The 12,626-nt window shown below is 43.0% G+C and overlaps 1 protein-coding gene across 6 annotated transcripts in view; it reads right to left on the bottom strand.

Moving 5' to 3' along the window:
* The window catches only part of SLC8A3 (solute carrier family 8 member A3), a 145,662-nt gene that overhangs the window by 97,601 nt on the left and 35,435 nt on the right, over positions 1-12,626 (bottom strand). For all 6 annotated transcript variants that reach the window (XM_085582007.1, XM_021540744.3, XM_077784114.2 and 3 more), the window contains one exon: positions 3,092-4,903. In XM_085582007.1, coding sequence (XP_085438133.1) covers positions 3,092-4,857 — 1,766 coding nt within the window. In that variant the 5' untranslated portion in view covers positions 4,858-4,903. Of the gene's footprint in view, positions 1-3,091; positions 4,904-12,626 lie in introns of those variants that run through there.

Genomic DNA, 12,626 nt, shown 5'->3' with positions numbered 1-12,626 from the left:
CAATTTGGGAGGCTAACCAACAAACTGCTTTCAGATCACCTGCTGCTGCACAATGTGAGTTTTTAAGTTCATGTGATGGAGAACAAGCTAAGAGCATGAACTGAAGCTTTGCTGTCCTTTAGTTTACACAGATCAGTGCTTCTTGGTGCCTGCAGTTCTGCAGAGCCTTGGCATACATGCATAGCCATGGCATGTTCAGTGCTGTCTTACATGTTTGCAAGATGCTGTTAAATAATTTTTCTCCTCCATGAGTCAAGAAATCTTATAAAAGTGACTCCATGAGAAGACTGAGAAGCTTAAGGCAGTGAGATGGGCACGCTGGTGTAGGAGTTTTACACCAGCATGGAAACTAGAGCCCAAAATCCACTTTTCCTAGGCAAGGATTTAAACAGGAGGCTGAAGTGGGCAGCACATTAATTTCTTGCTGCTTTCTGACTCCCTTTGTATTGCCTGAGTTTCCCTGCTGTCCTCTCTATTCTGTACTGGGCTTAATGGACTCTTGGCTCCCCTGCTTCAGTGTGTAGGGAATGTCAACACCTCGTGGTGGATCCTCCTCAGTGGCAAGGCATCTAAGAGGCAGACTCAAATATTTAGCCAGGCAATGCTCTGGCTATTTGGTGACCCAGTGTCTTCAGACAGCCTCGTACCAAGCAACACTGCCCTCTGGGTCAGCAAAACTGTACCAAACATCCTACAAACCCATCTTCCAAAACTGGGCTGAGCAAACTGTTAGTTGGAATAGCAGCATTATGGGTCTGAAGCCAAAAGTTCAGATCTAAGTCACTTCAAATTTGTTTACAGCCTGAATATTTACTCAAAATTATTTTTCTGCATTCAGATTTAGAAAGTAGAGAAGGAAGAAAATATTAAACACACCTACTACTGCTTCCAGGCTTCTACAGTTGCTAGAAACCTGGACCTCAAAGAGGAGCTAGCAAAATGCAGCAACAGACCTACGTTCAGTGAATTTAAAGGCCAAAGACTGACTACTGAAAATGACCTCCATGTTTCCAGACTAAAATTCCATTCCTATAATTCCTGGAGGTATGAATAAAGGAGTAAATAGGGAGTGAATAAAGATATGTGCTGGCTGATATGATCTCCCTCCTTGTTAGGCTTATTAGCTTGATTAAATGCTATTTTGAGCCACTACACTAATTCCAGCTTCCAAATAAATTAAAATCTGATAGCCACATTATCTCCATGGCCACTGTGGCTAGTGGGCTTTGATCCCAGCAGGCTTCTGATGCAGAAGTCTCATTAATGCATCAGGTATGGTAACCATTTTAAATGCACTACAAATGTCTTGTCCATGTTCTAGGCCATTGCTGGGTCAAAAACTACAGTGTTAAGTAATTTACACATACATGTTTTCTGGACTGTCTGTTTTTTATTAGAGTCTATGCCACAAGGTTCTGCTGAAAGTGATTTGTTTTAACCCAAGTGAAGTAACTGTATGGGTATGCTCTGACCTTCTGTCACACTTTTCAAAGACAAAAAGAAGACTTCCATTAGCCAGCAGATGAGAGAAAGGGAGTACAGCTCAAGTACTCTCTGGTACCCAGATCTGCTGGCCTTTCACTGATGGTCTTCTTCAAGCAAGGAAAGTCTCTGCTTCAAGACCTGGTTAAAGCAAAGAAGTACCCATCATATTTTAGGTAGCCTGCTCACAGCAGACTGTAACCACAAACCTAACATTCTTCTTTGCTTTCTCCACAGAAATCAGCTTGTTAAGGAGTTAAGGAGACTGGCCTGCAGTCAGGCCAGATTAGGACAGCTGATCCCCTTCCAGCTCTGGCAGTGGCTGAAGCCAACCAACAGGAGCTTCTCTTCCTCTACCAGGAAGAACATATAATCAAGCATCAAGACTGTGGCTATTAGCTGATTTAAACGGTTTAGTGGGCTAAAACAGAAGGGCCTATCAAATTAGGACATCCCTACTTCAAATAATTTAATATATTAACATCCTTCTGGACACTGTATTGGGAGGTTTGGTACAAATATTTCCTTTCTCTGATGTCAAATACATGCCTGCACAATTCATCCTGTGATAGGTCAAGTGATTAGGTTTTAACAAAAGGAACTAGGCATTTAGGAGTTTTAGCACCAGGCTCACACCTCTGTCCTCCCTGCTCAACTAAAGGATTTTTCTCATTCCTCACTACTGTTAACAACAGGTACTTAGAGCAATTAGTCATTCTCGCCTCTCTGGTCTTTATCACTTCCTAGCTTAGCATCAGCTACTTAGTATGCAATTAAAAAAAAAGCTGAATTAACAGGATGGGTGCTGCTTTCCTTATTTATTCTGTATGAAAACACTGGGTCATGGAGCCACACAGGCAGGCTGTGATCTGCAATGCTTTAGACCATAATTGCCATTTGCCACAGTATTTTATAAAGGGGAAAACCACAGGTAGCAAATGAACAGACATAGAGCGATTATAGAGAAGGTGATTTGGGAAATACAGGTAGACCATAGAGTCATAAAGACTGCAGGGATTTCAGGTTCAGCAGAATAGCTTTGCAGCTCTGCCTGTGCTGGGAATTAGCTGCCACACAGGCCTGCCAGTTGCACAGGCAAGCCTAGGGATGCAGGTATGAAGTATTGCTCATGTGAAAATAAAACCCCAGGACTACTGAACAGCTCTTGCATGGTTGGGAATAATTGTTATGAACCTTTAATCTAGGAATTGCAATAAAATCCTGTGTTCCCTATGTTTGGTGTTCAAAAAGAGGCTTTCCCCGTATTTGCCCGGCCAAGAAAAACCTATTTTTTTTCTTCTTCCTCTACTTTAACTCTCAATTAACCCTTAGCTTTATTACAGGACCTCAGAGAATGATGTATTTTGTTCCTATCCCCTGGTCCCTAGTATTTCTAAGCCTTAATTTGTCATTCCCAAGAGGGAAGGGACAAGAGCTTTGAGCTCTTAAATCCTGCTGTCGGCTCTTGCCTGATAGAGGTAAGCAGGGAAACTGATAGAAAGCTGAAGAAAGAAGCCTGTCCCTTGTCAGCATTCACCTGTAATGGACTCAGAATGTGGGGTTAAATACCATAACTAGACCCGAGAACAGAAATTAATGGGGTACTTACACAGTTTCATCATTCTTGAACTCCAACTCCCCGTAAGTGTCTTCAAAGTCTTCTCCACCTCCCTTCGCTGTCCCTTCTACTGTCCTAAATGGCACTATGACTGTACCCCGTGCACCTGATGTCCTTAGGACTTTGACTTCCATCACACCAATGCTCTCACTGACATGTATAATGTCACACTCAAATGTGAAGATGCCAGCGTGGTCATCATCCAGTATAGTCACTGTGGCCACACAAGGAGAAGCCAACATGGCCTTTGGGTAAGGGGAGTTATTGAGCTCTGGAGGTTCCTCACTCTCCACCACACGGAGATTACTGAGCCGCACAAAGAAATGCTCATCTTCCTCAAATATGTCATCATCAATAATTCCCACCGAGAACTCCTTCTGGGTCTCCCCAGATTTCAAGACAACAGTCCCCTCTGTGAACTCATAGTCAGCACCAGCATTGGCAGAGCCATCCTCTGTTTTATAGTCCACATAGATGGTCTTGGACATGTCCCCTCCTTTCCGCACCACTGTCAGGAGAACGGCACCACAGTTCTCAAGACACTGGTAGGAGCATGGATCAAAATAAATTTTGGAGATGAATTCCTCAGGTTCTTCTGGCCGTACCTCATGCAAGCTAGTGGTTCTCTTGGCTTGCTCAGCTGCGTGCTTTTTCAGAATATTGCCAGCTCCCGTCATCATTCTGGTTGCTTGAATACGATAAAAAGCTCTGCTCTTCTGCTGGTGAGACAAGGCATAGTAGTTGGCCATCTCCACCAGCTGGTCCAAGTCCTTTTCTGGGTGCTTTTGCTTCAGGTCCTTTAGGATTCGGATCATCTCTTTGCGAGATTCATCTACCTCCTTCCCCTCCACAGTCACTAAGTTCCCATCTAGAAAGTGAGAGTTCATCATCTTGCCATCCATCTCAATTCCCTTAGGGTGATCACCTTCTGATTCTATGATAATGCCCCTGTGCTTATCAGTACGGTACTTTTTGTGCATATACTTATAGAAAAGTAGACGTCTATCTGCTATCCAGGCCAGAACGACACAAAGTGGAAAGAAGAATAGAGTGAGCAGGCCTTCCCAAACCTGAACCACACCTGGAGAGAAGACAGCAAGGATCATGTACAACCAGATGTAAGCAAAGATGCTCCATGCAGCTGTGACAAAGAAAACCCTCAGGTGTTTTATCTTCCTGGTTTCCCCATCAGGGATGACATAAACACAGATGGCAATGATGATAAACATATTGAAAGCAGCGCTGCCAACAATTGTAGATGGCCCCAGGTCTCCAGCTATGAATCCATGCCCACACACTTCTATCAGAGACAAGAGGATCTCAGGAGCAGAGGAGCCCAGAGCCATAAGGGTCAAGTTGGAAACAGTTTCATTCCAAATCCGAATGGTGGTTGTTGTGGTCTCTCCATTGGGTTTCTTAATAGTTATTTCTTTCTCCTGTGATGTAATGACCTCTATAGATGCCATGAAACGATCTGCAATGATGGAGACTCCAAGGAACATGTAGATCAGCGCTACAAAGTATACGATAACACGGGCAATTTTGTCCCCAAGGGATGGGTTTTCTGGGTACCATATTGGCAGGATAACACCCTCCTTGCAGTCAAAAGATCCTGAACACGAGCTGTTTTGTACTGTACTGGTTGAGTCTCCCGTCAGGCCAGCATCCACCTGCAAACCATGCAAAAACAGCACAAAAGTAACCAGCCCAAAATGGAGGAAGGCTGAGGTGACAGGCTGCAAGCTTAACCACGCCATACACAAGATGCAACTTCCACTGTGTAGATCCAAAAAGGCCAAGAACCTGAAACAAACAAAACAGAGAGGGGGGAGGGAAGCATGAGAGAGAAGGAAGATGCAACATTTACCCAAATGCACTTCAGTATCTCACCACTGAAGAGTACTGGTACAGATGTATGGGCTGTCTCTGCCACTTTGAAGAAGGTATTTAGCAGGGACTCTAACAAAATGAAGCATTTACATGCCCTGCAGATGAAGATCAATTGCTAGAAAAATAATATAGAGGAAAAGTGTGTGTGTGTATATATACATATATATAAATAGTTCATATATATATATATATATACTCATATAGATATATATATATATATAAAATATAGCTCATTCCTGACTTACATCATGTGCAAGAGGAGAACTGAGTGCTCAGCTACCACTCACCTAGTGATGCCATAGTTATCCCCAACACATAGCACTAGCTGTCAAACCTAAGGACCCCCCTAACTCAGAACCCAAGGAATAAAACAAGCAGTCTCTAGAAACATTAAAAGTACCATTTAAGACCAGTGACCAATCTCCAAAGGAAGTCAATTTGTAAGACATGATTTAGTCATAAATCATGGGGTACCTTTGTAGCCAAATCATTCCCACAAAGATCCTCTCCTAACAGGCTGCAGAGTCTGCAGAAGGGTCCTATGGCTCCCCCAAACTTCTGATGCATGGGGAGTCCATGTTAGAATGTAAAGGTATCAAATCAGAAACAGGGCAGAAGACTTATGCTTGGCAAGTGCCAAAGACCATTTATCACTAGCTTCTCCTTTGCCATCTGGACAGTCACATTTTACATCAATAATCATGCTTTTAAGTGGTCACAGAAACCTACAAAAATACTACATTTAGGAAAAGTTGTGCTCATAAAACTCAGAAGACAGAGCAAAATGCACATACCCCCTACCATTCCCTCTGCATCCCTAAGAAATTGATATATTTTAAAATATCTCCTAAAATGAAAGTAATCTCTAACCTAAAATACCATACAAAAACAATGGAGCTGATTGATGTAGCACATAGATTTGGCATATCACTGCCCAATAATACCTTCTATTACTTACAGACTACATTGCTGTAGGGCTTGCACCACTTAAAATTGGATTCTGAACCCTTCACATTATCATGGATCACACTATTCTCCTTCCTTCATCATGGGCCTCTGGAAGAATTTGATCGCAGGCTTAACTGACAAATCATATTTGTGAGTCCAGACACAGGCAAATATCTCACAGGAAACATCAACCTTAATAGTGGCATTATCTACAGCACTTGGAAGGTTCAAAAGCCTTAACTCCCACTAACTTTCATTGAGGTTTGTACTGCCAAATGAGCAGGCCTGGGATTCATTTCCCCTACTGTAACTACCCAAATCTTGGGCAGCAAGTCAAACCAAGTCTCTCAGGCTCCCTTTGTAGTAAGAGGAAAGAGACACTCATTTCCAGGGAATGATCCTTCCCATCCCACCCCGTGCTGACACAAAAGATGTATTTAAGACCTACATTTCCAGAATGGATTATGTCCCTTTATACCTCTCTCTACTTTCTCAAGAGGGTGCCCAGTCAGGCAGTTTAGAGCAAGATGCCTGAACTTCAGATGACAGCAGTTCAAACAGATGAACTAGTTCCTGAACACTCGAGGAGATCCACCCTCCTCTCTGAACTGTAAATATTCCAGACAACATTATTGTGTTATCAGCAGTAATAAATGCATCTCAAATGGCTATTTTATCATCATACTGCGTTGCCTGCCTATTTCCAAAAGCGGGTGCAATCTTCCCAATATCAACAAAAACATTTTCAACTTTCAGATAAAAATCTATAAAGACAGCAAAACAGGAGGGAAAGCGTGAACACAGACTGCAAATGAACAAAACTGTTCCTGACAAAGCACAACAGAGGGAAGAGAATTGATTATGCAGTATCAGGATCACAAATCCATATCTGACACCCTTGATATTAAAAAACAATACAGTTCTTCATGCTGCGTGGACTAATTCAGAAGATTGAAATTCTCCCATGTTCGCCTACATACCTTCCCACTCCAACGCCTACTTACCTATCCACCTGTATCCTAAAGCCCTGCTGCCTGATTGAGCTCCCAGGGATGAGAGGGACCTCAGCACCAGTGAGGACTGCTAGACAGCCCCAGCCCAAACCTTGAAATCTCACTAAAACATCCCAGTGCCTGCACAGCTCAGGGTAAAAGGGAGGACTGAGCTACCCAGCAAATACAACTCATTCAGTTTGATGCTACCATTTTCTCCTCCTTCTCTCTCTGCACAGTATTTGCCTAGATTTCGGGCTGCAGGGTGTTGGGAAACCTCTGAGAAAGGGCCAGTGAACATGCAGGCCAGTGACTATGAGCAAGCCCAAGATCTCTAGGCTGCAAGGTAGATGTGTGCACATGACAGCAAAGATGACACATCCCAGGTGCCTCTGACACAAGGTGCACACAGAGACCAGTTGCATTGCACGAGCACAGCAGCTCCAAAAACACCCCAGGCACATTGGATCATCCTTTTCCATACTGCAGCTGCTGGCAGGTATCCACCAACCTCTCAACACTTTCAACTCCCAGCTCCTGTACCACTTCCAGTAGGTGCTGTGTCTTCCAAGATCAGCCATGTAGAAATGGCTGACAGAAAGACAGGAGTAGTTTCAAAAACATAATATGTGACTCAAGCACCTAAATTTGGTTTCAAAAATTATTTAGGAGTCTAAGTGTCACTTAAATTAAGAGCCTTGTCTAGGAATAGTGCAATGACTAAATGCCCTCTGAAATAAATCACTGCTACCACCAACCTCTTTCTCTGTGGGACAAACAACTTCTGTAATTAACACTGTCTACCTTCTATAATGTCATGATGGTCTATTGCTAGGCATTCCTCAACACACTCGAGGACCTTGCCAGTTCTGTTTAAATTTTTAATTTTATTTTAAGCAGAGGGGAATCGTACTATTATTTATCAAACTAAATTATGTTATCTCAAAGACAATCTCTACCAGGGTAGCCTCTGTTTGTGTGTTAGGATCTTCAAACTCAGGCTGTGTTTTAGACTAAAATCTCAGAGTTCAGGAACATTTTTCTTCACTGATTTTCATTTGCTTTGACAACAAGTAGAGGTCACAATCATTTTTCTAAAATGAAACGATAATGACCCGATCCTGTAATTCTTTGCCACAGATAAAACTTCCCAGTGGGATCAACAGGAACTTTGCTCACAGCCATGCTGTCTAATAAAATCTTAATATATGTTCATTAACATGAAAAACAGTAACCTAACCAAACTGAAAAATATAGTGAAGCATTCTTATGGTCATCCCCCTGTTGAGAACTGCTGCAAAAATGCTTTATAACAGAATAAAAGCATTAAATTTTAAAGCTGGTCTTAAGAAAACATTGAGATAATGGTTTGACACTCAGGTGACAGAGGACAGAAGAGTTAAAACTCACTCTGTAGCTCCAGGTCAAAAAGGTCATTTATATAAGGTGCATGTTCTCACTAAGATATAGCTACTAAACTCAGTCCAAAAACCAGTGGAGGGAACTCCTGGCCTGCCTAGAGTGCAGCAGACATGCAGCAGATTCCTCTAAGCAGCACCACTGATCTCAGCAGGGCTGACTATGACAGGAGCCAACCTTCAGTTCGAGACCTGCTCTGAGCACCAGGCCTCCAGGTGGGATTGCACAACAATCCTGAGTCACTCCTTGGCACTCAGGAGGCATCATGGTGTCACCTCTCTGACACCAGTGAGACAAAACACCCATCTGGTGAAGAGAGGTGTCATTCTAGCACTGTCACTGCCCTGGCTCTACAGGATGTGAATAGCAGGAGGCTACAGCTACAGTAGAAAGCTAGTTGGTACCGGGTGATCACAAGGATCGTAATTTCCTCTACCTCTCTGCTATCAGACATAATTTTCATCCACAAGTCTCTGCCCTGCTACTGCTTCCAAACTGATTACACAGAAATAAGGGCATTGGCAGTGAGGGGACCAGAAAGTGTCCCCTGTAGGGTAAGTTCAAAGCAATCAATCAATGCAAAAGAGAGACAAAGTGCTGTGAGCATCACTGCACCAGGATGAGCAAGCATTCAACAGCACTGTGAAGACACATAATAGTTATTTTAGTGGAAGAAACTCCTTCTACAAGAGTTAACAATGGCCACATCATCTATAAATGCATAAATAGAACCCATAAATAAAAAGATGAGTCTTGAAATGCTTCTGAAGACAGTCCAGAGGGTAGTATGGTCCATGCTTGTAACAATTAAGGTCTCTTCCAACCCAAACCACTTTATGGCTCTATGAGACAATTCTATTTTATAATAGCTGAATTTCAGACGACCGATGGTTTGTCTCTTGTGGATTTGGCATGAAGCTGGCAAGGCTATACTGATACCTTATAATTTAGCTTTTTGTATACAACTTCTCACATGATTTTAAGGGTAATATTATTTTCAAAAGGAAGGCTTTACAAGAAATTAAATCAAGAGGCAACATAATACAATGATGGCTGATACTATGTAACCTCTACATACCAAGTTCCTAATATCACTGCTCATTAAATACAAAACCAAAGGCAACCCCCTAAGTCCCTATTAATTTCTTACTTAGGCAAAATGCCCCTTAAACCATCAAAAAAGTCTTTGGATTTGACCTAGAAATAAGATTAAGTCTTCTGGCACCTCCCTCTTTTTCCCTTCTTCCTCCCACCTCCCAGATAAATGAGACATAGGAGTACATCTGTGGCCATTCATCCTCTCTCCCAGAAATGAGACTAGCCAGGAAAGGCAGCTGATTAGATCTCAGCACGGGGTGAACCCCACTCAGACGTGGGTGCTGCACTGGGGCCAGGCAGAGACGGCTCAAGGTGCACTTGGCAAGCATCTGTTCCCAGCACAGAGCAGATCCAGCCCTGCTATCAGCATCATCTCACAGCCCTGCTCCAAAGCTGGGGGAGACAGAAATAAGGCTCAGCTTAATAACATAACTTCACATTCCTCAGTTCCAAAGCACATAAAAGCTTTTTGATTGAACATACAGGGTTTTTCATAACCATAAGCAAAAATTGAAATTATAGCCTTTCTGCAAAGAACACACATAACTGAGTTTTCACAGAGGAGGTATTATACCTAATGCATGGTCATCCCTCCCCCAAAATAAAAGCACAGTAAAATATTTAATACAAAACAAAGCCTATTTTTCAATTTTCTCCATTGAAATGCTATTGAGCCCTTTGCTCATCACTACAATAATAGTATCCAGAATACAAGTTTTTACCTGCATGCCAAAAGCCACAGCAGTGTTATCAGATCCATTTTATCTGACAAGTATAAATTTCCAACACAGACCAGGCCTTAAACTGTCAGACTAATGGCACATGCCTGCCTATCTGAAACTAGCAAAAACCAAGGAGCCCAAGCTGACTTCACACAGATTATGACACAGCAATAGGTAGTTTACCTCTGTACTACTGCACCAGCTAGGTTTTATGAGGGAAACAGCATCATAATTCACGTCTAGACCATGACAGATCCCCACAGCTCAGCTCAATGGAAAAGTTATGGCAGAGAGCTATAGGTGCTTGTTGCTTTGCACCTCACAGTAAACATGCCAAAGCCCAAAATTAGCTGCCTATGGTTTAATCCCCTTGGTATGTGTCAAAAGCAGCCTTTCTTTTTGCTCAAAACAGTGCAAAAAATGCTACCACAAAAAGAGCTACCAGCTCTCTTAGCAAGTCTTTAATATTTACAAGCTGGTGTCTCTACTAATTTGAGCGATATCCACCATTCTAGCATGGTAAATAAGTGTTAATTGACATAACAACTCAAAGTCTACTAATTCTTTACAGAAATGCTGCAGTGATGAGATCCAGCTACATTTGGTAATCCCAGGGGCTGGCCCAAGCAGAGCACAAGTCTGTGTACAGCTAGGATCAACCTCCAAACACTCAACTTGTCCTGGGGAACCAGTCCACACTGTTTTTTCTGTATTTTAGTATTCATGATGCTCCTGAAAAAGCAGGGGCATAAATAGCTAACCCATAAAGATGCCTGTACTTAATTGTCCCTTTCCAATACCCCACTGACTGCACTTGACTGGCCAGGCATTTTATTTCCTTGCTCACACCTGACCTGAAAAATATCTGTATAGAACAGACAGATATATGGACAATGGAGCTGCTACACAGCTCTGTACACAGACATAGGAGGGGGCAGACACTAGAGAAAGCCTCCAGTGGGCAGCCACAGCCACACTTAAAGAGCCATCCTTCTTTATGGAATGTGGCAGTGCAGCCTCCTTAGGAGCCATGGTGTGCTCACTCTTCCACTCCCCGTACATATCTGTGCCTGAGATTCCTCAGCCTGAGAGACAGCAAGAGCTGCTTTTTTTTCCCCCAGAACCATAGCCTCTTTGACATTCAAACCCCAAAACCTAGTATTTAGGCTGACATACAGAGTAGTACTGGGCACACTCCTGCTTAAAAGGCAGTATTATCTGCTCAGATGTAGATAAGGGTTTCTTCTTTTCATGAATATTACACAATCTCACTGTTGTTTTTCCAGGACTTTCAAGAAGGCAGTTCACTCAGGAGGTAGCAGGGATCTCTGGAGGCCATCTACTTCAAAATCCTGGCTCAAATAGGGCCACCTAGAGCCAGTTGCCCAGGACCACATCCAGCTGGCTTTTGAATATATTCAAAACATATTCAAAAATATATTTGAGGATATTCAAACACAACTCCTCTGGTCAACCTGTGCCCATTGCTCAGTCACCCACATAGTAAGAGATTAAGAAGCACAGCTATGGGGGCCAGGCCTTCTTGTGACCACCACATCCCAGTGTTAGGGCACAGGGGCCCAGAGCAAACTCATTCTGGGTACCAACTGCACCTGGAGCTCACTGCAGTGCCTCAGTGATAGCCACATGTGCAGTTGGCAAAAAGTTACTGTTGTGGCCTTTCAGAAGTCACTGGGAAGCCTCCACTACACATTTAGAGGCAGACCTTCAAGGATCAGTTAGCCTTTTCAACACATTTAGAGGAATTTCTAAACACATTTAAAGCCTTTAAGTGCTTGTATGCCATTACAGGTGAACTCCCCATTCTTCCCAATGACTGAATGGCCCCAAAATGAAAGGGAAGGTTCAGCCACATTCTCCAGACTCTTATGCTCATGATGTGAAAGGCTCAGTGAAGACTTGGCTTAAAACCTTCCCTTTTTAGGTTTAGGAGGCTGAGGGAAATAAAGAAGTAGAGTTACTTGGTCACCAACTCAGTGGTCCCCCTGCCTCTTCCATGGACTGCAGCTTAAGGAGACAACACAGAGCACATGACAACACATGGGTTTGCATCAGGCACTGGTTCCTCTGCTGCAGCCTTCAATTCACTGGCTTTCATCACACTGTCTTGCTGGTTTATAAAGAGTAGTGAAGACCATTTGGGGAGCAGTAGGGGAAGGGGAAAAACATTTCAGCAGTGTGAAGAAAACTTCTTGTCCGTGAAAGACATTTTATGTACTGCCTGTGGCAGCACATAGGGTGTGTTATTTACTGCTCCTGCTTCACAGACATATTATACTGCTGGTTCAGGTGCCACCATCAGAGTGCAACATATCACCTAGTGACTCACAGCATCCTACAGATGACAACTGCAACTCTGACATTTCTTTAGCATTCTGGTGACAGATCTGCAACTGTTACAATTAAAGACTCTAGGATTTGTTGTCAACAGTGCAC

Source organism: Lonchura striata, chromosome 5 (assembly GCF_050655825.1).
Source record: "Lonchura striata isolate lonStrDom1 chromosome 5, ASM5065582v1, whole genome shotgun sequence".
Lineage (NCBI taxonomy): Eukaryota > Metazoa > Chordata > Aves > Passeriformes > Estrildidae > Lonchura > Lonchura striata.
The sequence above is the reverse complement of the archived record's forward strand: the minus strand, read 5'-3'. Positions and strand labels throughout refer to the sequence as shown.